At 44.7% G+C, this 27,998-nt stretch overlaps 3 protein-coding genes across 6 annotated transcripts; 2 read left to right on the top strand and 1 right to left on the bottom strand.

Moving 5' to 3' along the window:
* The first annotated feature begins 578 nt into the window (after positions 1 to 578).
* On the top strand, positions 579 to 5,893 carry AIFM2 (apoptosis inducing factor mitochondria associated 2). Of its 2 annotated transcripts, XM_056495031.1 has the most exons (9): positions 586 to 805; positions 1,556 to 1,671; positions 2,300 to 2,419; positions 2,771 to 2,863; positions 3,107 to 3,215; positions 3,367 to 3,519; positions 3,840 to 4,040; positions 5,033 to 5,097; positions 5,756 to 5,893. In XM_056495031.1, the coding sequence occupies exons 1-8, from the start codon at positions 631 to 633 to the stop codon at positions 5,077 to 5,079; spliced, it is 1,014 nt and encodes a 337-aa protein (XP_056351006.1). In that variant the 5' UTR covers positions 586 to 630; the 3' UTR covers positions 5,080 to 5,097; positions 5,756 to 5,893. The 2 variants fall into 2 exon arrangements, with proteins under 2 accessions (XP_056351005.1, XP_056351006.1); XM_056495030.1 differs by lacking the exons at positions 5,033 to 5,097; positions 5,756 to 5,893 and adding an exon at positions 4,506 to 4,937 and having other exon boundaries at positions 579 to 805.
* LOC130254912 (core histone macro-H2A.2) lies at positions 5,820 to 26,434 on the bottom strand. 3 transcript variants are annotated; one of them, XM_056495032.1, is made up of 9 exons: positions 24,914 to 25,052; positions 20,606 to 20,821; positions 14,069 to 14,175; positions 12,670 to 12,867; positions 11,316 to 11,426; positions 10,850 to 10,949; positions 9,857 to 9,946; positions 8,048 to 8,222; positions 5,820 to 6,056 (listed from the first exon to the last, which is right to left on the bottom strand). In XM_056495032.1, exons 2-9 carry the CDS (start codon positions 20,775 to 20,777, stop codon positions 5,891 to 5,893), a joined length of 1,119 nt encoding a protein of 372 aa, XP_056351007.1. In that variant the 5' UTR covers positions 20,778 to 20,821; positions 24,914 to 25,052; the 3' UTR covers positions 5,820 to 5,890. The 3 variants fall into 3 exon arrangements, with proteins under 3 accessions (XP_056351007.1, XP_056351009.1, XP_056351008.1); XM_056495034.1 differs by having other exon boundaries at positions 24,691 to 25,052; XM_056495033.1 differs by lacking the exon at positions 24,914 to 25,052 and adding an exon at positions 25,689 to 26,434 and having other exon boundaries at positions 5,889 to 6,056.
* On the top strand, positions 24,490 to 27,995 carry LOC130254930 (sterile alpha motif domain-containing protein 1-like). Its single transcript, XM_056495065.1, has 4 exons — positions 24,490 to 24,544; positions 25,160 to 25,601; positions 26,448 to 26,583; positions 26,921 to 27,995. Exons 1-4 carry the CDS (start codon positions 24,490 to 24,492, stop codon positions 26,951 to 26,953), a joined length of 666 nt encoding a protein of 221 aa, XP_056351040.1. The 3' UTR covers positions 26,954 to 27,995.
* The last annotated feature ends 3 nt before the right edge of the window (positions 27,996 to 27,998 follow it).

The raw sequence follows: 27,998 nt of genomic DNA on the forward strand, positions 1-27,998 counted from the left end.
CAGCTCTCAGCAGCCGGGCTCAGCTCCCATCAGCCGGGCTCAGCCCCCAGGAGCCGGGCTCAGCCCTCAGCAGCCGGGCTCAGCCCCAAGGAGCCGGGCTCAGCCCCAAGGAGCCGGGCTCAGCTCCCAGCAGCCGGGCTCAGCTCTCAGCAGCCGGGCTCAGCCCTCAGCAGCCGGGCTCAGCTCCCATCAGCCGGGCTCAGCTCCCATCAGCCGGGCTCAGCCCCCAGCAGCCGGGCTCAGCTCCCATCAGCCGGGCTCAGCTCCCAGCAGCCGGGCTCCGCTCCCATCAGCCGGGCTCAGCTCCCAGCAGCCGGGCTCCGCTCCCAGCAGCCGGGCTCCGCTCCCAGCAGCCGGGCTCAGCCCCAAGGAGCCGGGCTCAGCCCCCGGCAGCCGGGCTCAGCCCCCAGGAGCCGGGCTCAGCTCCCATCAGCCGGGCTCAGCCCCCAGCAGCCGGGCTCCGCTCCCAGCAGCCGGGCTCCGCTCCCAGCAGCCGGGCTCAACTCCCAGCAGCCGGGCTCACCTCCCAGCAGCCGGGCTCCGCTCCCAGCAGCCGGCTCCGCCCGCAGCCCCGCCCGGGGAGGGCAGAGCGAGCCCCGGGCCAGCCCCCGCTCCGAGCCCCCGCTCGCCATGGGCTCCCGCCTGTCCCTGGACGACTCCGTGCGGGTCGTGGTGGTCGGCGGTGGCTTCGGAGGCACGGCGGCCGCCAGCCTGCTCAAGTCCTGGGCCGTGCCCTTCGTGCTGGTGGACGTGAGGGATGCTTTCCATCACAACGTGGCCGCCCTCCGGGCCGCCGTGGAGAGCGGTAAGGGCGCGGGCAGCTCCCCCCCGTCCCGCCGGGATGCGCGGGGAGCGGCAGGGAACGCGCTGCTGGTGAAAGAGCTGATGTTTTCCATCTGGAAAACAAATGCTTGGCACCGGGAGTGGTTCAGTTAATTGGACATCCGCTGAGAAAACGGAGCAAAAACTGCTCAGACCATCCCTCCTTAACTCCCCCCCCCCCCCCCCTTTTATAATTTTTTTTTATTTCAAGAGTTTAGAAGGTGACTAAGCTAAAAGGGAGGGGTGAGTCAATCACTTTCTGTATCGGGCCCTTGAAAGGTGGAGCAGCTGAGCAGTGAGGCCCTGGATTATAAATCCTGCTCAGGCCTGCCTGGGCCAACCAGAGTCCAGTCACTGGGAATTTAGGAGTAAAATATCACTCTTGAGGCTCAGAGCAAGCATCAAAAGGATAGCAACAGTTTGGTCTGAGAGGCAAATTATGTTTAAAAAGCCTCTGACACCCAGCCTGAAACTGCCAGAAAAAGTTATTGATAAACCAGTAGAGGAGATATGGGGAGCAGAGGCAAAGCCATCTAGCCAAGGGTGTAGTCTGATCTGAGGCAAAGGTGCTGTAGCTCTTGCTGGGCAGAGATAACACCCAGCAAAACCCAGCCCACAGTCCCAGATGCATGCCATGCTTTTGTCTGAGCAAGGACAGCATGAGGAGAGAAGAGAGAGGGGGTTGTTAGCCTCCTGAGAAGGAGAGTTCTCCCATTGTCTCCTCTTCCCACAGGATTTGCCAAGAAGACTTTCATCTCCTACTCGGTCACCTTTGGGGACAGCTTCCGACAAGGCAAGGTCGTGGGCATAGACCCTGGGAGGCAAAAAGTCCTGCTCAGTGATGGTGAGGTGGGTGTTGCAATGACCTGGCTGCCTCATGGCATCACCTGCTAGTGCTTCAGCAGGGTGTGTTCTGCTCTTCTCAAGAACTTGGCATCTTTCCCTGCATCCCTTCAGAGCTTCTGCTCCCTTCAGCTGTGCTGGGATGTGGGTGTGCAGTAAATACCTAACCCCATCTCCTGCTCAGCTGAGCTTTTATTCTTAGAGGTGGATTTAGAGCTCAACAATTAAACCTGGGGCTCAGTTCCTTATTTAACTGCAGGAATTTAACTCCAAGAGTAGCAGCATCAATCACTCTCTTCAGTTCAGGAGAGAGTGAACAAGAGTAGTCTCTGGAACCAGCTACGAGTGTCCAGCATAAATATCAAGTTATTCCCTGTAAATTTAGGGTAATTTCTTTAAATGTCTCAACTCAATCTGAACAGTGCTTACCTCAGGCCTTAAGGATCAGTTACTTGGTGTGACCTGGACCAGGTCTCTTCCTAAAATCACTTCCTGACAGTGACAAGTGTTTTCCTGGTTACCAGCAAGGGATGGAGAGGAGGGAATGAGCGACCAATACCTAGGAGGCAACCACTGTGTTCTAGCCTCTGTTTTTAAAAGGTCTAATATCCCATTCTACCTTCTGCCCTCCCAGGAACTCCACTACTCCCATCTCATTATTGCAACAGGCAGTGATGGGCCATTCCCTGGGAAGTTCAACCAAGTCATTGACATGGAAAGTGCCATCCAGACCTATGAAGACATGGTGAAAGAGGTGAGGAATCAAGTCTTAGGAAGTGCTGCCTGCCTTTGTTCAGCCTCCCTGTCCCAGACAGCACTGTGGCTATATGGCCAGCTGTGCCTAAGAGAAAGGGACACAGGGAGCAGCCAGGACAAGGAGCTCATCGTGGCTTCTCTAGCACAAGGAGAAACCTGAAATGCTCAACAGTGTTGCAGGGTAGGCAGGAAGAGTGCACAGGGCACTCCTTCCTTGTGGCCTCTTCATGAGCAAAGAGGTTTATTGCTGTTGGGCCTGTGCTACATCCCAGGATGCTCATGCAGTCACTGAAGGTATCTGGCTTCCTGCCCTTTGCAGTTCTCTTGTAACACAGATTTTCTCTTGAAGATTGAGAAATCTCAGCGCATCCTGGTGGTGGGAGGTGGTGCTGCTGGAGTGGAGATGGCTGCCGAGATCAAAACCGAGTACCCAGACAAGGAGGTAGGAGCATCTTCATCCCAGCTAACTTCATCCTGGTTTCCAGGACTGTTCCCTGATGGTGCTGCTGGAGGCACCTGAGATGACTGCACACCTCCTTGCTGAGCCACCAGCAAGCACTGTGGCACTAGGTGCCCCTTCCAGGCTTGTTCTTGCAGGCTTCAATTAACTACAGCTGCTCTCACCTTGCACACAGTAAGTCCTGTTCTGTTCCTGTGTCCCCATCTGCTGTTTTGTCCCCACCAGGTCATCCTCATTCACTCCAAACCTGCACTGGCTGATGTGGAGCTGCTACCCAGTGTCCGTCAGGAGGTGAAAGAGATCCTCCTCAGGAAAGGAGTCCGGCTTCTGCTAGGTATGTCCTTAACCACGCCTCTGAATGCCTGCAAAGCATCTCCTGCTGTCCTCTTTCTGACTTTTTTTGGTTACACTTGGCTCCCTTGAATTCCTGTTTCTCTGGGTTAGCCTAGCAGAAGTTTGTGACCCAGGGCTCTCTGTTGCAACAGGTGAAAAGGTCAGAGACGTGGAAAACCTCAGGCCAAACCAGTTCCAGAAAGACACGGTAGTAAGGACAGATAAGGGCACCGAGGTGGTTGTTGACATGGTGGTGCTGTGCACAGGGATAAAGATTAACTCTTCTGCATATGCTGCTGCATTTGGTAAGTGAAAAAACCCAAACTATGGGGTGGGGAGGAACAACACATTTCTTCAGTGTCTGGTGCCTGAGGGGTGTGAGGTGGGGAATGGTATACCATCACCTGGAGGGGTGATTCTACTGAAATATCAAAGGGTGATGCATTGCACGAGACTGCAGTGATTAACCACAGGAAGGCAAAAAGCATCTCCTCCCTGACACATAGAAAAGAAGGTGGAAAACAACCTCTCACTTTGTGTCAATTACATCAGCAGCATTTTGGGGTCTCAGGCTACATGAAGCCACACAAAGCTGCTTCTAAAAACCTGCTGTTTGGCAAAACAGGTGACAAAATGGCAAGTAATGGTGCTTTGAAAGTTAATGAGTACCTCCAGCTGGAAGGCTATGAGAACATCTATGCCATTGGGGACTGTGCAGATCTCAGAGAGCCCAAGATGGCCTACCATGCTGGGCTCCACGCCGATGTCGTGGTGACAAACATCATCAACAGCCTGACACAGAAGCCTCTCAAAACCTACAAGCCAGGTAAGGTCAGCTGCCAGCACCTGGCCTTAGGTGTTGGGCTGCTTTTCTGCAAGGAGCAGCTGTCTAACTCTCTGAGCTCACTGTATAGGAACTCACAATTGGGGTTATGTCAGCTTGTAGCTCAGGCTTCATATTAGTCCTTGCCAAAGACACAGTGTCCTTTCTTCATTAATGTCTTGATAAATCTACTGGTGGGAGTCTGCTATTCATCAAACTTATTTTCTTTTCTTAAAATTGCTCACTGTCCAATTAAATCTCAGGAGTAAGTTGACTTCCCTTTTCCTTCTTTCTCCCCTTAAATTACAACAAACACAAACTGAACAATCTGCTCTTAAAAATCTCACTGGTTAATGGTTCTTCTTCATGAGCAATGATGAAACACTTATCAGAACTATGCTGAAAGCTGTGGATGCAGGGGAGCTGGACAACAGTTGCTTCACTTACACCTCTGCATTTTCTTTGCAGGGTCACTAACATTCCTGCTCTCCATGGGCAGGAATGATGGTGTAGGCCAGGTGAATGGTTACTATGTGGGACGTCTCCTGGTGACCATGGCCAAGAGCAGGGGTCTGTTTGTCTCCAAGAGCTGGAAGACCATGGGACAGACAATGCCCTCCTAGGAGGGCACTGGAACAATCCAGGGAGGAGGACAGCAACTGGAAGCGGGTGAGGGTTGCTTGGACTGGCTGATACTGTCCTCTGCAGCACTCCTCAAGCCACCTGTCACCCTGACACATAAAAGGGGTGCCTGCCCTGCTGTGAAGGGGGAGGAGGCACTTCCCAAATGAACTGCACAGAAGTTCCCGTGATAAAAACCAGGGAAGAAATGTTTCTATGTTGTTTTCAACCAGCTTGCCTTACCTTGATTTGTAACAATAAACACTGTGGTTTTCAGAATTTCTGTGGTTTGTTATGTGTTGGGTTTTTTTTGGTTTTTTTCCCCCCTGGCTTTATCTATTCTTGCTCTTCTAAGGAGGAATTCCTTCTTACAGATCTGGCATCTGCTCTGCAGGGAGAATGGCTCACAGTGCCTGTCTGAAACCTGGAAGGGGATATGGTAAGACTGGAATTCAACAGAATATAATGCAGCTTTGTGTCAAAATCTCCTCAGCAGCTTTAATTACATCACTTATAGCACCAAATTTCAGCCAGAAAAGCTGTTGGTTGTGATACAGTAAGCACTTAATTACAGGTGCTGCTGCTTTTTTTTTCCTTCTCTTTTCCTTTTTTTTTTCCCTTTTAGGGTAAGAAATCCCCAGAGCAAAATTAGGGTTTATAATAATAACCACACTTGACACATCTTTTTCTTTTTTTCTTATAAAACAAACAAAATCACCATGAAATATTCTCAGTAATTACAGAGGTTATTGTGAGTTAAAAGCAAAACAGAAGCTCCTCATGCATCACTTCAAAAACCCTTTTCACCTCTCTGTTGGCTGAAGGCAGAAGTTTACCATCTACCCTCAAGGGAGGGGAGAAAGGAGCAGAACATTTTTAAGAGCTTTCTTGAAAGTGGTGTGTGTGTGTGTGTGTGTGTGTGTGTTTGTGTGAAGAAATCATCACTACAAATCTAAAATGAGGTTACTCTTTAAAAACTTCTAAACTAAAGTAACAAAGGCCACTAAACTCCTGAAGCCAGATGATAACTCAGTTGCTTAAGGTGATAAAAATGGCATGAAGCAATCAGACTAAACCCCTCTCATCTCTAATCACAGCTCTCCATCAAGTCACAACACGTCACACTACTACCACTCCCCCTCATCGTCACATTGAAAAAATAAAACCCACCTCTAATGCTTTTAATGCTACTCAAGTTTGTTGAAAAATAAAGTTTCATTTGGCTGCTGTTGCTACTTAGTGTCTAGCTTGGCCATTTCTTGCACGTAGATGCCAATGCTTTCACTGTCGAAGAGCAGGAAGTAAATGTTCTTCAGGGAGGAAGAGCTGCTGCCGTCGAAATGGGTGGAAATGGCTCGGAGGGTCACCTGGGCTGCTGTCTGTTTTGGGAAGCAGTTTCTGTGTGGTTGGGGAAGAAAAAAGAGCAGGTGAGAGCTGGGAAGTGATGCTGTTCCAGCCACAGGTTGCTAAGATAGTGCCAGCTGCAGTTTGGTAAACCCCAAGGTTTTGAGAGCAATATTCATCTGTTGCTGAATTAAGTTTCCTTTGTGTTTTCATCTGCTTCTAATTCTTACGACCACACAAATTTTTTTAAATTTAGAATTAGAATTTAATTTTAGAATTAAATTTTTCCATGCCATGCTGGGCAGGCTAAAAATTTCAAAGGATGATTGGGTTTTTTTAGCTGAAAATTGAAAAAAAACCAAACTCAAAACATCACCTACTTAGCTGACTTCCTCACTCTGTCATTAAAATGCTTTTCTTGGGATTCCTGTGAAAATAATTGAAATTATAACTCCAAGCCAAATTAAGGTCAAGAAGCATTCATTCACTCCTCTTGATGGTAATATTTTCTAACCTATAATCACATTTATATTGAAAACCATCAAAAAGATCTGGAACAACTGAAGTATCCCATCCATCGCAATGTTACATCAGTTACTCTAAATAGTCCCTAAGATGGCACAAGGGAAAATGAAAATTCACAGAACTGATACAGTATAATTTTTATCTACCCACAAAACCAGCATTTCATGTGCAGACATGTAGGTAGAGTAAAATGACAGCAAAACCAGGAAATCCTATTTGAAAAACTGCCTTTTTTTCAGAAAATTCTGAGGCCCTTTGATAAATGAAGTATAAACCAGCAGCACCTGGTAAAATTCTCTATTTCACTTAGGAAGAGTAATTGTAAGAGCAACAGAGTGAAATGGAACAAATCAGCAGAAGGGTCTGCACTAAGACTAATGGTCCAAGAATGGATTATTCTGATTCTATGCTCATAGAAGATGTGAAGTCTAGAAACTATTCCTACTGGCATTAAAAGCTATAGTTAAATTTTATATTAAAGACTATTAAAACAATCTATCATGTTTCACTTTGACTGAAAAACCATAAGCAAGAAGATCTATATATTTTTTAAAATTACTAAAAATTGCACTGCCCCACTATTTTTTCTTTTTTCCTGATCCATAAAAATATATTTTGCTTTGAAGTGTATCTGTGTAAAAATGGCATTTTCACCTCCTATGTGTTCAGTGATGTGTGGTGATTTCAGTTTTACTTTCATTGTATTCACAGTCAGGCCAACACAACAGGACTGTACTATGTACTCTGCTCTTTGGGCACTACTACTAAAATCAATAAATACAGTTCAAAATAAATATAAGCACATGAGCTCTAACACAAAACAACAATTACTGCAGTTAGCAGGGCTTGTGTAAGATTTCTCATCATCAGAGACCAACAAACTGCTGATTTAGAAAGAAATTTAAAAGAAAAGAAAAGGAAAATATAAATACTTCAGATTTCTTAGTCAAGCACATTCTACTTGCTAGTCATGGAGAAAGACATGTGTGGCTTTATGCTTGGTTTAATAGTTTTTCCTTTTGAAAGCAGAACTACATTTGAGAAAGAGATTTTATTCTGAAAGAAAAGTTTTGTGTGGCAAGTCTTTTACATATCTATTATGAGGAGGGCTTAAGTGGACATATCCACATAGCTCAGGTGGCATTACAGTTTCCCACCCTCAGTATTATGCTGGTAACATCTCATTAGTACAAATGCAGGTTTAATAAAACTCCCCACAGCAAAAAGAAGGGACACAAAACCCGAGGTGGTGCAGAGGAATGAGAATGACAGCCTAGCAATAGAAAACACAGCAAGCCCACTCAGCTCTCCTGTGGGCTGGCTAATTTCCCTTTACAAAGGCTCTCTGGCAGTTTGTGCACACACTGCACTTCAGGCTGGATTCCTCTGGAGCAGCTCTGTGTCAGATGGCAGCAGCAGAGGCAGAGTCACAGAGCAGAGGGCACCTGTCTGTCTGTCTGTCACAGCAGCAGCTCTGACAGCCAATTCCACCTCTGCTAACCTGACACAGGGAGTCCTACCTGCCACTGGGAAATGGGGGGAAAGCCACAGACTTCAACTTCTTGTCTTCTGCAGCTGTTAAGCAGTTCTTGACAGTCTCCTCGAGCTGCTCTTCACACTTGTCCGAGCCCCACTGTGGGATGTGACAGTGGATGACAAACTTTGCTGCAAGGCCGCTAGACTGAGTGAGTGCAGCTAACACAAATGAAAACATAACATTTAGTTTGGAACAGAAACCACCCTGCAATGACCTCTCAACCCAATGCACCTTCTTAATTACATCACCTCTCCAAAGAAACACATTTGGGATTAAAATATACCACAATGCAATCATAACCTGTCTCATCATTCCTTTTGTGATCAATCATTATTTCTTTGGAGACCAAAGAACCCAGGGCTCATTTGCTTAGCACACAACTACTCAATAATGGTTTTTAGCTCTCTCATTCAGCACAGCCTCTGGGTTTGTTACATGCAAAGTACAAAAACTTCACCTTAAACACAGCATCAGTAATGCCCACAGACATTTCTGCAGTGCAGTCACTGAGTGCTTTGCACAAATATCCTGCATCATCACCACCATCATCATCTTTACAACTCCAAAGTGTTGGAGAGTAATATTTGGATCCACTTCACAGCTAGGTAATTCCAGACAAGGACATGAAAATCAAAGGTGTGTGTTGAAAGTCCCCACCAGTTATGTTCAATTAGGAATCTCAGATTAATTTTTAGAAAGCATAATAAATATTTCTCCAGGACCTGCTGAGCTTACAGCATGGCATCAGTTTGCTTTTGTTGCAATTGTCACCATCAGCACTACTGAATGTCTGGGTGTGCTGGTAATCTCAGGTTAAACACTCTGGAATTAGCTGTGCAGGATGCAATTAGCCCAAGGATGAAAATCCTGGATGTATTCACTTGTTCTCCATCACAGAGGAATTCTGTGCTACTTAAACTTTAACCAGTTGTCTTCATAGTATAAAAGGAATCTACCTTCTAGTTAGGTAGTGATGTTGACACAGAAAAGTAGTTTACTTTGATTTTATTTTATATCAATTTGATTTGATATGAAAGTGAAGCAAATTATCTTGCATAAAAATTTCTGTATCATCTCAGATTATAAAACTAGGCTACTCAATTAGGAACTTTCCACAACTAGACTATTTAAAGCATTTAATTTTTTGGGCATAGAGATACTAAGCCAAATAAGGCATATTGCAACTTTTCTCCATCTGTCTTCCAGACACATTCAAATTGGTTTAATCTGTCCACAAAGGAAGCACAATCTCAGGTCCCAAACTATTCCCTGCTACAAATGTGTTAACCCTTAAAAGGAGCTCTTCTCATGCAGTGCCTGAGCAATTGCTCTTCCACAAAGCATGCCAGTTCTGCAGATTGTATCATATCTTCATTTGTGCTCCAAGTAAGGTTATTATTTGGGTTATATATATTCATCAAATATGCACAAAGGAGAAAAATTCATGAGGTATCACTATTTTTTCCCTAAGCATCATATGTTAGGCTGAGAATTGTTTCTGATTCTCACAAAAGCTGCATTACAAACAGGGCACAAGATTCCCCAAATATTTGGACTCCCATGGACAGAAATTGCCTAAGACAAATCAATCAGTCTAAAGACAGGATGTGCACACACACATGTATCCTATTCTTTTTTTCCCCTCTTAGCAGGCTGCCCATAACAGCAACATTTTTTTGAGGAAAAAATTACATCACATAAGCAAACATAACAGGAGCAGACCAGAACCTCCAGAGAAAAAGAACATATAAAATGAGTCATGCCCAAAAAGACAACAGAGTATCCTTTTTACCTTCAGCAACTTCCAAAGGTCCTTGAGATTTGCGAAGCTCTTTCACTGTTTCCAAGAACTCTTTGCCCCCAGCCTTTTCCAGTGCCTTGCCTGCAGGGACACAGAGCAAAAGGCCTTGGCTTCAGAGTACCAGTGTGGGAAAACAAGTCTACATTATTTAAAAGGACACTGCACACACACTGTCCTGGCTCCCTCTATCAGCAGCAGCTGATTTTTTATGTTTACCACTCTGCCTAGACACAGATAAAGTTTACTTTTCACAGTTTTGAAGAGTCCTGTATGCTGTTACTGGAAATTACTTTAATATAAATATCTGTAAGAATGTTATTTACTCTGACTCATGGCTAAAGTAATGTGGAGTGGGATTTTCAGAACTCAGGCTTTCAGCCTCCAAAAAGGGATCCAACATACAAATCCTACTACTTGGTGAAACAAACACAGCCACAGCTGGGATGCCAGTGAAGGTCTTGATGACTAAAGAACAATGATCCAAAAGTCTGCTACTAGATTCTGTGCCCCCTAGGCAACTGGCTGAATTGCTTTTTACCTCCCTCCTGCTCAAATTTCCCTATTTGTAATAACAGTATTTCCTTATTTCACAAGAGCAGTATAAGGCTTTGTACATGAGTATTTGTAAATTACTTAACAATCAAAGTCATAGCTAGAAGTATTATTAATACATAATTATGCAATGCAATTTTCAGATGCAAATGTAAAAACAAGCCAGTGAACACCTCAACAATAATTATTTACACCTTTGCTGCTCATGTGCTTCAACAAATCATCTGTGTTTTGCTTGTCATTAAAAGAAGACAAATTAGGGATTAGCCTGTTATACCTAGTCAGCTCCAGCCTGATTTTCAGAAGCTGTAAGTGATATTTTAAGGCCTGGGGTAGATTTGGATGAAACTGGATGGGATCTCAGCAGGCAGCCAGCAGACCAGCTACTGTTCCAGCTCTAGATGTGTTTTTCCAGCATGTACAGAGCCTCACCTATTTCCTCCTTGAGGTCTATTTCAGCAGTTGTAGGGTGAACGATGCCTTCTACTTTCATGGAGCCAATATGGCTGATGTCACTCTGTGTCAGAGAAAGCTGAAAAACAATAATGAGGGGGGAAGAAAAAATAAATAGTAATCTGAGTGCAAAATCATTTTCATACCAAAAAGCTGAAGTGAAAGAAGGCTGGAATCAGTCTTTCAGAGACCAGTCATTTTGTTCTGCTCAGTATGTGTGATTCTGGCTTATAACTTTTAATTAATTAATTTGCACACCAGTCAGATCATTTGGTGATAGGCCCACAACTTGGCAGCATGCTCCAGAGGAAGTTACTGCTAGAAAACTGATGTTCTAACATCACAATTTGAAGAAGAAAAAGGCTGATTTTGGAAATTCTTTGGTTTAAGAGAAAAGCCTCCTTCCATTTGTGTTAAGCCTCAATCTGTTATTGCTTTTTTTTACCTTTTGTCCTGGCACAAGGCTCTTGGAGGACAAGATAGTGAAACCATCCCCAGGTCCATCTTCTGTTGTTGAATTTGAAGCTCCTTCTTTTTCATTGTCCTTCTGTTTGTTCTATTTGATGGGAGGAAAAAAAGGAAGACTTCTCAAAGGAAACAAAATAATCAACATCTAGCATTATTCAATAATGGAGAGATTTGATAACTTATTACAAATCTTATCTCATCAGATCAATACATTACTCATAGCCTTGTATTCCCCTAAGATTATGTAACAACAGAGGTCTGCACTGTTTATATAATGCTAATGGTTCATCTGAGTCCTTACATTCTTTTGTAGTCACATTCAGAGGCTGGGCACCCACACCCATCTGTAGATTTACTGACAATCAAGGTTGTATTTATATGGGTGGGTATGTGTTAGTTTATTTTTATTGCTAACAGAGCAGAACCTCATATTAAATCAAACTTAGTCACTTAGTAACCCAGTCAAATGCTCCAATCTGAAGAAAAAACAACTTTGTGATTTGAAAAACAAATGTTTAAATCTCAGTTATTAAATGATAAAGCCTTCTTATAACTTACCTCCAGGAGCAGCAAACCTACCAGTCCTAGAGGGCTGAAGGAGCATCTCCTCATCTCTCAATATTTGCTCTAAAGTATGTCAAGAAGCTACCACCACCTAACAAGTCCAAACTCTGCACATGCACAATTCAAAGTAAGGTGGTAGCTGAGATCAATGCACAGAGGCATCCAACTACACATCTCATTAAGCAACTCTGTTTTCTTTTTAAAGGCTGTTTATGCATATTATCAGCTATGGAAGTGTATTAAAACTTCAAGGCCTCCAGAAAAATGTGCTTAATTCAAGTTTTAAAAGTTTACGTCAAAGCTTGATATACCCAATGAAAAACTCAGCAGTACTTAAAGGTGCATGCTCTGGAATGATAAACCAAGAGCACTGATCTGGGTAAGTGCTTTACCAAATTAACCCATTTTGGATAGTGATAGAGGATGGGCAACTCTAAGGGAAAGTGCACTGATCAAGTTCTGATTGATTTATCCTTCTTTTAAAAATCACTATCAACAGCACAGCTAAGAACACATGAAACAAAGAGCTTGTCACAATGACATTGATTTTCCATGTCAGGATAAGTTCTCTGGACAGTGAAAAATCTTTAAGAAGATTTATAAGGCTGAAGGCATGACATCTCTGGTAGAAAATGTTTTAGAAAACAGCTTTCTTCATTTTAAAAGGGCTCACTGACACAGTGTTAGTGTGGAGGTAAGAGATTCTACAGAGTTATCAAGAAAATATTGTAAGGGTGACACAGAATCTGCACCTGCCCTGTGCTTACCTTTTTGGACGTCCTGGCCTTGGTGGACTTTGCCTTCTTCCCACTCTTTTTGTTCACCATGGATTTCCTCCCCTTCTTCTCAGGAGCAGGGGAAAGGATGGTCTCAGATTTGCCTTTGGCACCCCGTTTCTTGGCTAGAAGCTCAGGCTGAATTCTGGGCAGGACACCTCCACTTGCAATAGTCACACCTTTGAGCAACTGCAAGGAGAAGCAGGGTATGAAAGCGTATTACAGATGCTCTCAGTCTGCACCATCAAAAAACAATTAGGGAGAAAATTCACAATAACAAGGAACCTGGCAGGTGACAGTAAAGTCAGCCAGCATATCCTGGAGGATTCTGCTGCTGTACAATCATTCCTCCCTCTTCAGTGTGAACCTGTCCTTGGTGACTCACAAGCAGTGAATAAGGGCAAAAGAAGAGGGTCTGTAGGCTGCCTCAAAAAAAGGACTGCACCACAGCCCTGCTCAGAGGAGGACTGGATGTAGATCTCTTTGGCAGGGAAACAGATGCAGTAAAAGCAAGGAGGAGCTCCAAGGACCTGCTTTGCAGAGGCAAACAACAGGAATGGGCTGTGATACCATGTAGAGGACAAAGTCTGGCTAATTCCTAAGAGACAACACTGGATCTAGATCCCAGTTCACTGATCAGAAACACAGAGCTGGGAAAGGGCTGGTACTGTTAGCATACTTTCTCTTCTGGCCTGTTTTGAATTTTTACTCCACTTGACTGGAAACAGAGCCACATGACTTCATGGGCACCACATTCTCATTATTTAAAGCAGTCATATTAAGTGTAGGAACATTCAAAGTGTGAATGACATCATCCATCTTCATATAGAGGAGATATTCTGATGCTGACTGAACCTTTTCAGCAGCCCTGAATAGCACAATCTGCAGCCCATGCTGTGATCTCTGTCCTCACTCAACAAGTTTAGCAGAAGTGATCCCACAAGTGATCCCAGGAGTCAGAGTGCTGAAAACCACAGTTTGGGCAAACAGACAGCAACTGGGAGGCAGCAATAGCAGAGAGTGAGCCAGATCCCTACCCAACATGGGCCTCACAGCCAGTATAATAGAAACCACACATTTCTATAGCTTTTGGGAAAAGGTCTTGCATGTTTTCTTCAAGTGCTGAATGTCCCTGAGGAAAAAGTGAAGCATCAAGACTACTTGTTCCAACAGGACTCATAGGCTAAGAAGAACCAAAGTTTATGTCTATAAGATTTAAGATGAGGTATCTCAGAACCTTTGGCTCTGTTTGCTTTAAGAGGGCACAGCCTTCTGCTCCAATAACTGTGATATCATTCATGTCTCAGACTAAGCTGTTTCTAACCTCCCCTGGTAGCAGCTTCACTCAAGGCACAGCACACAACTCCTGCACCAAAATACAAACAGGCACCTGATTCAGCTCCTCATCATTTGCAACTGCCAGGAGGATGTGTCTGGGGGCAATCCTTCCTTTCTTGTTGTCCCGCGCCGCGTTTCCTGCCAACTCCAGGATTTCAGCTGTAACACACCAAGATAAAAACCAGTAACAAAAGTGCAGCTTAGGCACCTGCTGCACACACATTTTACACTGCTCCTTAATATCCATTTACCTTTGCAGGGATGTTTCCAGATTTAAAGGGTTCTTGGTACAGAAAGGCAGAAACCAAACCACACTCAATAGATCTGTAAATTTAGATAAATTCATTTGTCCTTCCTAATTCCCTAAAGGAGAAAATATGCTAAGCTCGGTTCACATAATTTCTTTCGAGATTCTCAACTCAGAATTCTCTTTCAAAAAGGCAAAAAAACCACCTAAAAATGTACATCAGCAGCCCTGTGACAACAGAACAGTCAAGCATGCAGTGAAACCCCCAACCTGGAACAGACAGCTCTGACAAACAGCAAGGATTCTCAGGACCAGGGAAGATGAAGACTGAGGTGCATTTGAAGAAATACTTGGAAAGCCAACACACCAGCCAGGCACTGCTGGAATTCTGCATGAAAGGGCACTGAAAATCTGTGAGAAGCTTCACTTCAGCACAAGATATGAAAGGTTTGACTCAGATGCAAGCAGAGACAATGTGAGAGCTTCAATGCATGAAATATTGATAGAAAGGTCCTTCTACATCTCTGGGAACAGGAGCCACTTCAAAGGTAGCTCCTCTAAATTAGCAGTAACATTTATATTGTAACCAAAGTCATTGAGCTTTTCCTAATTATTACAGAAATACAGACACACCTTCCTAAGTTTATTTGGACTGCAGCAATTGGTATAATTCATTAGCTTACACAGTTTGGCCTCTACTCAGAAGTTATTTCTCTTATAAGAACTCCACTGAAACACTGAGAAGAAAGGAGAAAGGATTTTTTTTCCCCCTCCAATTACTCCTAGAAATCATATTCATACTTTGTTTCATTTTAAAAACATACAGTGTCTTTGTTGTCTGGGTTCTGGGTTTGTGTTTGTCAGTAACAGGAAAATTAAAATTACAGCCAATCTGTATCTTGTTGATAACTTACTGATGTCTTAATGACATCCTACTCCTTTTAACAAACTACATAAAGAACTATAACTGTTGTAAAAAGAAGGACTTCCATGAAAAATCTAGTGGAAATGTACATAATGTTTGGCTAAAATCCAAATGATTTCAACATGAGGCTTAGCTCTGGCTCATGGGAAAAACACAAGCTTTCAATTCCACTCAGTTAGAATAACAAAAGCACAAACTTGTCTTCCAGTTTTCACTACTATGCAGCATACACATTTAGCTGAATGTTGGAAATGTAAAAATTTATTTGCATAAAAATTTAAATGCATATTCACAGTGAATTGTAAAAGTTAGGGCAGGAACCTCTCAGCTCTAGCATTTCCTAGTCTGTTCTGGATTTTAAAGGAGGAAGCTGAAAAGAGATCCCAGCGATGTTCACCCCCATGGGGCTGGAAGTGTCAGACCCTCTCCCAGACCTCTGCCAGCAGAGCTAATGCAGCAGCAGACAGCAGGAAGATATTCCATCCATTGTGCAGCCAGCAGAGAGCAAGAAAAGAGACCCAGGCTCCTCCAGTGGGTTTTGCAGATGTGTGCTGACAGCAGAGGAAAATTGCATCGGGGGAAAAAAAAAAAAAATCCAAAAACCAACACATACTTACCTGTGTGGGAACTGAAGTTCTTTCAGGTGTGCCAACAACATGCACATCCTGCTACCTGTGTGCTCACCCCAGTGCCCCCAGGTTTGGGTCCTTTGGCCAGCAGCATCCTGATGGTGCACTCTTAGTCCTCTGCCTAATGTTAAGAGCAAAAAAGGCAGAACACTCAAATGCCAGCCATCCACCACAGGACCCTGGGAAGAAGGGAATCCGAGGCAGAGGTGATGTATGGCAGACTGTGGGATATGCACATGACTTACCAAAGGATGCCAAACATTTGCATAGGTAAATGATTGCCTCACCTCCTTCTAGTGAAGGTTTCTATGCATATTTTTTCTAATGGTGCTCATAATCTTAAGAATATAAAATGGAATTTACAAAATACTTTATCAAAACTGGAGGCTTCAGTTATCACATGCTCTGCTGATAACAACAGATCCCTAAAGAAACTGCGTTACATTTTAAGTAGAATCATCTTAACAGCTGAGGTTACCTAAATTCTTAAAAGACTAGTCTGAGAATCTCATAAGCTCTTTTGGAACTGGGCATCTTGATATTCTCAGCCATAAGCTGGTTTTACTTTCTGTGCTCTAAGCACAGGAATTTAGAATTACATTAAAATCTCAAATAATATTGCTTCCTGCAAGAGTCAAAATCCACAAAGAGGCCTCCACATCAGAAGTTTAATTTCAAATCCAGACATCTTCAGGAGAAAAATAACTCTCTTCCAGCAGAGACAAGCTGCAGCCAAGCTGTGACCTGAATGGGATTACATCTTGTCATCCTGTGACATATAGGGAAAAAAAGGTTTCTTTAGCTGATGGATCAGCAGATTTGAAATGTCTGGGAACTAAAGCATCCTAGCCAGGCCAAAGGTTTTTGTTCAGCTGAGCTTGTGGGAAGGTGGACTGCTAAGAAAAGCCAATGAGAATTACTGATAGCAAATTGGAAAGATTTCACACAGGTTGTCTTGTTTTCCACCTCCCCTTCAGGAGAAATTGTGTCAGCTCCTGTTACACTACCACATAAAAATCTACCAGTAATACCTTTACTCTAAAATCTATTGATGATGGACTCCTTGGTCCTCCATTTGCAGGTGGAAAACTATCTGCAGGTGAGCACAACAAGCAGAAGAGTATTCCAGGTGATTCCTGTGAAGGAGGAAGCCTTTGCTGGTGTTGTGTTCTGCCCTAATTTAGAGAGGATGGTTTTCCATTGAGATCTTCCAGAAGTTCTCTGACCAGCACACTCTCACATGACTTGTGCCTCCCCATCAAGAGGCTTCTGTATTCTCTGCCTACGTTTTAGGAAGATGCCCTGTGGGATATTTGCAGTTGGTGTTTGCTTTAGGTGGTTGTGCCTGCAGTCAGCTCTGTGCTCAGAGCATGAGTATGTTGTGAAATCCATCATTCAGATGGGACAGGCCAATTTTTCACAGAATTTTAACTCTGAAGCCAGTGGAACTCAACCTTGTTTCAGCAAACACAACCTTCTGGACAGGAATTAAGCTGCAGTTTTACAATATGATTTTCAAGCCTAAGATGTAAAAAGGCATAGAGAGATTATAAAGAAAGGTTTAGAACAGTGAGTAGATCTTCACATTAGCTGACCAGGTAAAAGCACCTCTTCTTGAGATTCCACCACCTCTACACTGTGGTGATTGCTAGCATTTTAATGATAAGGCAAAGTGCACCTCATCATTTATTTGCCTACTGGTCATCAGTCCAGTTCTCCCCACTAGCCAGACCTATCCCTGCCCTTGTGTTTAACATCAATATTCTTCTTCCATAACCACTGCCTCCCCACAATGTTATGATCCAGGAGCTGAGAGAGGCTGGAATTGTTCAGTTCAAGTCTTCAGAGATTTTAGCTGTTAAAGAAGTCTCTGCTGAGCAAGAGCAACCTGTGTTTTATCAAAGTTAGAGTCTGGCCAAAGAGAGCAGATTTCTCTGAGTTGGCAGAGACCACCCTTCCCCTTTTTTCAAGTATCAAATCTCTGCTCAAACACAGAGAAGCACTCAGGGGTTTAGAGGAGAAGTTTTCATGAACATTTTAACATAATAAAAAAAAAATTATGTTCAACCTGCTTCTGTGAAACAGCTAAAAAGCCCCAGTCCCTTACTGCCACCCTCCCAGATTTAGCCTGAAGCTGTTCCCCTGCATGCAGCCTTTCATCCTGAGGAACCACCATTTCATAGCTGCAAATCCAGGAGAAAAGAATGGCATTTGTAATAGAAAGATCAGATCATGTTAAGAAAATTTAGCAGTTTGACATATAATACCCCCTTTGACAACATCCTTGGAAAAACCTATTTTGTTTCTACAGGCTTTCCAAAAACTTTATTCACTCATAATATTAGGAATCAGCAGGGTTAGATGCTGCAACACTATTTTTTTAACTGAGCTCCCCACCTTTGTAATATTTCCAAACAAAACCCTGGGCAGAGCACAGGAACTTTGGGTTGGAAAGAACACAATCCACCAGCAATAGATGTTTGCTGAAACATTGCTCCACTCTATCACAATATATCCAGGAGTTCTCTGCTGAACCAAGCAGCTGAAAATAGCTTTCCCTTACAATTTATGTGGGCTCCCTGCCTACATCTCTAACAATCTTCTTGATTATGCTTTTTTTTTTTTTTTTTTGGTCTAAAGCAAAGTGTAGGCCCACACATAATCTGCTCAGATCAAATCAATGATTGAAATTAAACTGCATTTACTATCCAGGTGCAGAGCCAGGACATACATTGTTCTAGTTCAGGTAATAGGCAAACAGTGCTGACCACAAGTCAGTCTGCACCACTGAAATATTGCACAGACCAGATGTGCTGCTGACAATTTATTACTGCACCTTGTAAAAATTGCCATAGCTCAGAACAAGCATCTCCAAATGTTTATCCTAGAAATATCTCCCTGTGGAGTAGGAGAAGAAAAAAAGTATTTCTCTCCAGGCAGAAGGTCAGCAGAGTCACAATGCATCACAACATGTTATAAAAGTTACTGTGATTTCTTTAACACAAGCAACACTTTGTCACTCCAGCTCCAGAAGTAGCCTCAGGGAAAAAAAAAATATAAAAATCTGATTCTCATCCTGGAATGTACTGTCACAAACATGGACATTTCTGCAATGCAGTATTAGTCTTCATTATAGATTTATTTTAATTGTGAAATTAGTGAAATTTATTAGTGAGATCTCAGATTTTCTCCCCACCTTTGAAAGAAAACAACGATTTTATTGTCTGGTAGTGAGAACAAGCTCCAGGTATAAAAAAGACAGTGGTGTTTACATAAAGCCTGTTGCATGGACAGCCAAGCTCCTTCATGCCACCTCGGCAATAAACTGCACTCCTGAAACACAACTCAGCTAATTCCATCCAGGCTGTGACTCCTCACAGATTCTCTAATGCACCTCAGTCTTGATCTGTAACCCCTGAGTAACCTGAACCAGAATCCTCTCCACATTGTGAGTTCTAACAATTTGCTGAACTGCTGTTTTCCATAATTAAACAAGGAACTCAGCAGATATGATCATAGGATACTCTGAAATATTTCTGTACAGAATCACAGGATATTGTATCAGCATGGGACACCTGCCCCTTCCTAGAGGTTTAACTTCAGAAAGGCAAGAAAAAGAAAATTCAGGGCGTGACGGAAGATTTAAACTCTGGAACACTTTCTTTATATACTTAGGCAAAGCAAAAGGGTTTTTAAAATTAAAAAAAAAAAAAAAAAAACACCTTTATATTTCATAACTCTTTGACACTGTCCTGCAAGAAATGCAGCCAGCAAAACAGTTTTCTCATATAAAAAGCACAGAAGCAGTGCAAGGTGTGTTTGCTTTTTTTCCTCCTATTATTCACCTTTCTGTGCATCTAATTAATACCAATTTTCTCTGGGACAGAAACCACACAGATGTGACTCCTCACTCTGCAAAGCAATAAAAAATAAGACTCCCAGCTAGTGACCAAGCCTCTAAAAGAGAGAATTTCCACCCTCAGCCTCTCCAGGAAATAAATTAACCTCCTTAGTGTTCTCAGCAGATTTCAACAAATCCTGTGCTTGCAGAGCCTGATTTCCAAGAGTGCTCCACATGTTTGTATCTGTCTTAGGCTGCAATACAAGGATGTGACCAAACTGTATGTATCCTATCAACACCTGTTAGAAAACAGGTGAGGCAGTGCTCTTTATCTTTTCCACAACCCATCCTCCCTCCAGGAGATATCTCCTGTTAATGGCCATTGAGGCCCAGTGCATGACTGATAAAATTACATCATCCCATTGGGAGATGCTCCACCTAGGGGGAGGAGCCAAGCCTTTCCTACACAGATAAAAACTGAGATTTGGAACATCAGAGCAGCCTTTTCTCACAGGATTCCAGAGGAAAACTGAACCTTTTCAACTGAACTTTTTCATCCCTGGACCTTCAGAGGAAAACTGCACCTTCTACAGGAGCACTGCTCCAGCTGAACCACATCTGCCACTGCAGGAGGATGCAGCCACCATTTAATGGGACTGCTGCCAACACCTGGGTGCCAGGTTGTATTCTGACTCTGTCAGTGTTTTGGGCTTGTTTTTTGTAACACTGTATTTCTATTTTAATTTTTCCGAGTAAAAATACTGTTATTCCTATTCCCACAACTTTGCCTGAGAGCCCCTTAATTTCAAAACTACAATCATTTGGAGAGAAGGGGGTTTACATTCTCCATTTCCTGCCTTTCTTAGCCAACACCTGTCTTTCAAAGCAGGACAGCATCCCATCCTGTGTGTGAGAGGAGCACTTCCAGGAGCAGTTTCTTGGTTTACCTGCAAGGTACTCTATGACAGCTGCCATGTACACGGGCGCTCCCACCCCGATCCGGTACTTGTAGGTGCCTTTCTTCAGGTAGCGCATCATCCTCCCCACGGGGAAAATCACCCCAGCCCTGCTCGAGCGCGACAGCTTGGACATTTTCTTCTTCCCGCTCCTCCCCGACATCTTGCAGCTTTGTGCTTCTCAGTGCCTTGCTCCAAATCCAAGGGCTGCAAGAGAAAAACCAACGGGGTTGATGAGAAACATCTTGGTGCATCGCTCAAGAAAAATCCGAACCCGCCCTCACCCAAACCCTCTTATTCATTATTCATTACAAGCTGGATAACTGGAGTATTTGCTCTAACTTCATGTTGGAGTCAGTGAGTCAGGGGTCTCTCTGAATTCTTCAGACAGAAATCAGAGTGCAGGGATTGAATTAAAGCCTTTGGATGGGTTGAAGTATATTAAGCCTCTCACACATAAAGTAGATATTTAAGTTAGCAAGTTTTAAGGTGAGTTCTAATGCTTTTAGTAAGTGAAAGGTTTCAAATGCCAGAGTAGCAGAGCGAGTTCTAGAGAAGGTTGAAACACACTGATATCTTCAGTAGAAGGATCCAAGCCCACAGTTGTAGACAGGACTTAGTCATAATAGAGGCTATACTAAAAATATTGCTGACATTTCTTAGATAGAACAAGATAGATTGTATGTGTACCTTATACGTGACCTGGTGTGCTAAGAAACTGGAATTCTATTAGGTTAAGGAATGGTGGTCTGAGCTTGCATCATAGCTTGTTGGAAAAATCCTATATAAGAGTTTGTATTGGGGAGAGTTGTTGCTTTTAGTATTCAGCTTTTAGCCATTGTGGCTTTTAGCCATTTGCTCTTTGCCAGGTTTTTGCTTTGCTACTCCCCACTGCATTTGCCATTGCTTTTTGCTATTGCCTGTTGAGACTGATGTGCTTTGTAATAAATAACCTTTTTAACTAGTAACTGCTTTTGCTTATTTAAGATAACCCAGCAAAGTAGGAGCCAAGAGCTCAGAGTAGGAGCCTATAGAGTTCTGGAGTTTAGAGCACAGGAGATCTGAGAACCTCACAACTTCACACCTTCAGTGTAGCAATATCAGGAGCAAAGAAAACAAACCTTGTTTTCTCCTTGTTTTTCTGGCAACCACAAGCTTATGGATAAACAGACAACAAACCCTGGAATTTACCACTCCACTCCAAAGCTTGCATGTGGTCACAGCTACACCTCTAGTTCTCATCCTCAGTCAAATAACTTTGGGGAAAGTTTTAACTCTGTTTACAAAAATTGGTTTTACTCCATTTTGAGGCTGCCCAGAGGCCTAATTATGAGTCTGGTTACTCCAGGTCTGCCACAGATGGTATTTCTGTCAAGGAAGCCACAGTTACCTCACTCCCAGCATTCACTCACCTCAGTGAAACAAGGAAACACATGGGAGACACTTTGAAAAGCATTAAAATGAATCTAGGTGATACTGCTAAATTTTATCATAATATTTTCATTTATGTTATCAAGGATATAAAATCAGCAGGGACCCGTAAAACTTTGCCAAATCCTTGTGTATCAGTCAGACAATTTTTTCTTTCTGTGTGCACTGTATTATGTGGGCAGGATAAGAAAAGTTGGGAAAGATTAAACCTATCAGACACAGACACCTCAAAACTGGCTTTGCTCATCATCCCACTCTGAATTCCCTGTCAGCCTGGAATCATGAGTGGTGGTAACAGAGCTCAAAGGAAAGATGAAAAGAAGTGGGGAGGCATGATACTGGTCTTTAGAGGTGCAAGAGGATGCTGTGAAGGTGGAGAGAGCAAGTGCTCCCTATAGCAGTGACCCTTACAGAAGGTGTAGAGCAGAGGAGAGAGGAGCACCATCTTCCCATCAGGACAAGTTTAGAACAATTTGAGAATCCATGTCAGAAATCACATCCAGCTGCATCTGCCTTGGAACTGGAGGCTGGACAAGGTGATCTTTAAGGTCCCCTCCTCAATTAAACTTGCAATTGGTGACAAATCCTTTACAAACTTTCAATTTTGCAATAATAACAACTCTTAAAATGAGCCCTTTTCAGTTTGTGACAAGTGACATCCAAATAATAAACCTAGGCTGGGAATTAGGCTTCTAGTCATCAGAGGAGCCAATTTCTGGAACAGCCTTCTCTTTAGAGCAATAATAACTCATTTTTGAGTGGAACTTATGTATGCAGTAGGGTACAAACAGACAGGACAGCTCAAGAGTTCAGTCCAGCACTGAAACCCCCACAGAGAGCCATGCTGAAAGAGTGCACCACCTGTATCAAAATTATATTAAGCTCACCTCTCATATATTTGTTCCTAGAGCATCAAATCCCAGTTGAGTGGAAAAAAGCAAACATCAAGGAATTAGATCCACAGAAAACATCATCATTGCACTTGACCTTCATGATAGAAGATCAAAACATATTTGTGTACAACTAACTGCACTGCTCTGGGCCATGCTGCTGTATTAAATAAATTTATGTTTAATTACCCACTTTTGGCTCATCCTTCTGTTGCATCACTGAACTTTCCACCCCTGCCTACTCCTTTATTTTCCCCTTCTCTCCCACATGAAGCCTCTGCCATCATTTACTCCCCTGCTGCCAAGCCAACTTTCAGAATCCCAAAATATTTTCCAAATGCACTGCAGGTTACACTTGCAGAATTTTGTGAGAGCCTAAATACAAGCTGTTTCAAAACTCTGCTAACACTCTCCCTGCTCTGCAACTTGCATGAACCAGGGTGCACTGAGGAGCAATAAACACAAGTGTGCTCTTCTCTTATTTTGACTCCTACAGGAGGCAACTTTTGGTAGAAAGCCAAGCTCTGGCATAGTCACATCAGGACCAGGACAAACAAACATGCTGAGAAAACTCTTGTGGAACTGGACAAAGAAATCCCACAAACAGGGATCTGGTTTCCTTGCAGGAAGAGGCACATGAGCTCAGCCCTGCCACACTCACCTGAACTGCAACCAACAGGTAAAGAGCTACACGTTGAGCACTGCTGTCCTAATTGTTCTCTTCTGATGACACAGCCAAGCCTCAAGGGCTTATGAGTTGAAAAGTCTACCCACACTCATTCCCTCCCTGCCAGCTGATTCATCACCTCTACATTTCTCCTTATGAAGTACAGCCTCCAATTAAAAATAAACCTGTGCCACTCATGCTGAGTCCATCCTCACTGAGCTACCAAGGGCTGTGTCTATATCTGGCAGCTGTGACATCAGGCTTGGGCAATTTAAAGCAATTATTTTCCCTATCCCTTAATTGGCCAGAGCACACTCCCACTCTGCCATGACTCCAACATCCCTGTGTTGCTATGGGGGATTGAGCAGCTACCACACATCACGGAGCTCTCTACAATATCACTGTGAGCAAGGCTTTCCTCTCTTGAGTTTTGCCTTCTTCAGAGCACAAGGCAACTGGGTATTTTCCCTTTGCCTCCTGAAAAAATACCCAAGAGTTCACCTTCAACTAGACCAGGTTGCTCCAAGCCCAGTCCAACCTGAACTGGGGCACTTCCAGGGATGGGGCAACCACAGCTTCTCTGGGCTGCCTGTGCCAGGATTTCACCACCTTCACAGGGAAGAACCTAGGGAAGAGTTCCTTCATAATATCTGATATGAATTTATCCTTTTTTAAAATTAAACCATTCCCCCTCATCTTGTCATTATCTACCCATGTAAAAAATCCTTTTCCCTCTTTCTCACATGCCCCATTCAGGTACTGAAGGGCTCCCCAGAGCTTTTACATGGCCAGACTGAACATCTCCAGCTCTCCCAGCCCTCGGAGCACCTTGACTTCCAAACACTGAGAGAACTCGAACTTGGCAGTCACAGACCTAAATAAAGGACATGCACTTCCCTCATCTCCAGCTGAAGATCTATCAGAACAGCGAGAAGCTGACAAGCAACCCACAGAAATACCTTGGATCCAGCTTAGTAAAAGACAGAAATAAAGGATATGCAGGATTATCGACACACCTGCACTTCCCTCATCTCCAGCTGAAGATCTATTAGAAGAGTGAGGAGCTGACAAGGAACCCACAGACGTACCTCGGATCCAGCTTAGGCAGCACATTCATTTACAAACGAGATATTTGTGAAAAATAACGCAGAAGACCTAAAAGTAGGGGCTCGTTACCCGAATTGCTAAGGCACCAAACCACACACACAGCGCTATTCAGGGGGCAGGTGGGGCCTCTCCCAGAATCCAGTGAAAGAAGCTACCGGGGCACCCCAAACCCCGGGGGTCCCTGCAGATGCAATTTTCACTCACAAACATCATCGGGTGACCTCCGTGGACCCACAGGGAGCCTTTGGAGCCCGCTGAGAGCTGCCAAGCTGGGGGACACGGCGGTGACCGCCGGAGCCGCCCCGCGCCCCCTCAGGGCCGCCCGCCCAGCGCCCCGCCCCGCGCACGCCGCGCCGTTGCCCGGACACCGCCGCCCCGCCCACTACCCCCGCTGATTGGCCGCTGCGGGGAAGGAGAGCGGTGATTGGCTGCGGGCCGCTTGATCGACAGGAGAAGGGCGGGGGCAGCAGCCGGGCCGCGCAGGCGCGTTGAGGCGCACTGGAGTGTGTGTGTGTGGGGGGGGTGTGGCCGCCGGCTTTCCCGCGCAAACGCTCCCCCCTCACAGCACCGCCGCCCCCCCACCTCCCTCAGGGAGCGCCGCCGCCGCCGAGGCTTCGCCCGCTGCCTGCCGAGGAGCGGCCGTGGCGGCCGCACGGCCCCGGAACGGGAAGCGCTGCGGGGGCCGAGCGGAGGCAGCGAGCAAGAAGAACCGCCCCCCACCGTCTCCCCACATACACACCTTACCCGGGGCCGACCCCGCGCGCCGCCGCCTCGCGCCCCCCCTCCCTTTATGGCCGCCCCTCACCCGCCCCCCTCACGGCCTCGGCCATGGCCGGGCCCTCCCGGAGAACGGCAGCGGCGCCGGGAAGAGGAGGAGGAGGAAGAGGAGGAGGTGGGTCGTGCGGCCGGGGAGAGAGGGAAGGAGAGGTGCAGGGCCTCGCCGCGGCCCCCGGAGCCCCCGCGCCGCCGCTCCCCTCACCTGCCGGCACCCTCCGCCGCTGCCGCCGCCTCCTCCTTCTTGTCTTCCCTTCCTCTTTTTCCTCCCCCTCTTTTCCTCCTCTCCTTGCCCCCCCCCCCCTCCCCTTTCCTCCCCACTTTCCCTTTTCGGCTCCCCCCGCCCTCGCTCCGCCTCAGCCGCTCTCCCCGTATTGTATGTTTCAATGGCGATGGCGGCTGCTGGTGAGGGGGGCGGCAGGGGTTTCCTCCCGCTCCGCACATACCGCCTCTAGGAGGAGTCACTGCAGCCCGGGCCCGCTACAACCCCCCTCTCTTGGCTGCCGCCCTCCTCGCCCGGGCCCCAGGGCTGCAGTGGGGGCAGGAACCCCCTCCCCGCCCAGCACAGAAAGGGCCCCCCTGACCCTAGTCCCAGTGGGCTTGTGGTAGCCGGGAGCATAAAGGCAGCAAAGCCTTCCCATCCTTTCCCAGGGTGGAGGAGTTCGGAGATGGAGAGGTTTCAAGGCAACCCCAGATTGGGCTAAAGCTCAAGGAGCGCCTGGTTTTTGTTAGAGAGAGCCACCCATCGCTCTGTCCCTGCGTGCCTCGCTGTGATGCCTCTAACCCGAATATTCCAGCGTCCCCAAGTCGGCTTGGAACGGCCGTAACAAAAGAGTGCCGGCAGCTCTTTGTGCTCTCTTCCATTGGAGCCTTCTGGGCCCTTGCAGGCTTTCCAACTCGTCCATGAGAGCTGCAAACTTCCCTTCGCAATGGAAGCTGAGGGTTTTTCTTCTCTTCCCTGCAGCCGCACGGGTTCAAGAGCTCGGGCTCCAAGAGGCGCAATAAGCGATTGTGTTATGAGTCTTGGCAGCGCCAGATCCGTGAGGAGAGGCTGGTGCAGACAGCAGAGCACAGGGCTGCACCTCTTTAACTCACCTCAGGTATATTTTTACATCAAACTGGGTTTATATCACCATTCCTACACAAATACTTTGCATTGATGCACTGATGTAGCTATAAAGACGTTTGGGTGCTGCTGTAATGCACTAGGAGATACATTATTAACACAGGCCACTCCTGCTCGCTTGCAGTGTGAATTTAGGAGGGTGTCTGGGAACAACAGAGATAAAGAACCGTTCATGCATTCTGCACTCTCTTTGCCACTGTAAAAAATCATAAAGGATTCACTCGAGTTTGGTTTTTGGCTCTGCCAAAGTAAGCGATTTTGTGTCTGTATAGAACTGGATTTGGTGGATAAAAAAAGCAATATTTCCCTAGGTTATGTTAATTGTGGATCACACCATCACTTGAAGAAAGAGGGCATGAGTTCAGGACCTGCGTTTTCCTGGGCTGCTGTGTGACCTTGGGTAAAGCAGTTCACTTTACACAGCTGGATTTTGACTGTCGTTGGAATGGAAATAAAGATACCTTTTTTTCAAGCATTGAGTAAGAGCCTCAATGCATTGCTGTGGATTAATCCTTTGCAGTCTGTTCTCTTCCCCACTTCTTTTTGAAAACAAGGTCAAGATGCTTCGAGATCACAGGAGAAAAAACTCGTGTGAGTTTTACTTATTTTACATGTAAGAGGAAGCCTTACCTAGACCTTGCCCACTGAGAGTTGTAATTTATCAAAGGAAGAAGATAGCTGTAGGCTTGTCAGTGCATTGAACTGAACCATATTGGGAGGGTAGGAGGAAGCTCAAGAAGATTTTCGAGCACTAAGCATAAAAATTAATGACAATGTAAAACCCATGTGAAAAGGAAGAAAAGTGTTTACATTTTTCTGTTTCCAGATACAAATAACTGCATCCAGTAACCCTTACAGTCATACATGCAGTACGTGGCTATGCAATTAAAAATAATTTGAGATGAGGCTAAATATGCATAAGAGTTTTTGAATATGTTCCCAGTTTGTTAGAGTTCAACATCTAATAATTGCTGTGAGATAAGAACACGAGCATGTGGGAGGTCTTTCAAGGGAAAAAAAGGTCTTTGTGTGAGGCAAATTTTCAACATTGGGAGAACTCACTCTGTTTACAACATTTTTCTGTTTATAAACAATGTTCTCCTGGAGGAAACAGGAGTGCTGGAGATGTGTGAGAGAGAACATCAAAGATTTTCACAGTGTAACACTTTTTAAGTCAGTCATAGATGTCTGAATTTTAATACTGATTTTCCTGCTGTTGTGATTTTTAATAATCTCACCATAAACTCACATTCCACTCTTTATTTCTCCAGTGGATACAGCCTGTCCTTAACCTAAACATTAATTAACAGCATTACATGGATACTTTTTGTTGTTTCAAACGTTTCTGGAAGATTTGGAGTCACTTTGCGACACAATAAAGAATTTTTG

The sequence above is a fragment of the Oenanthe melanoleuca genome, chromosome 6, assembly GCF_029582105.1.
Source record: "Oenanthe melanoleuca isolate GR-GAL-2019-014 chromosome 6, OMel1.0, whole genome shotgun sequence".
NCBI lineage: Eukaryota > Metazoa > Chordata > Aves > Passeriformes > Muscicapidae > Oenanthe > Oenanthe melanoleuca.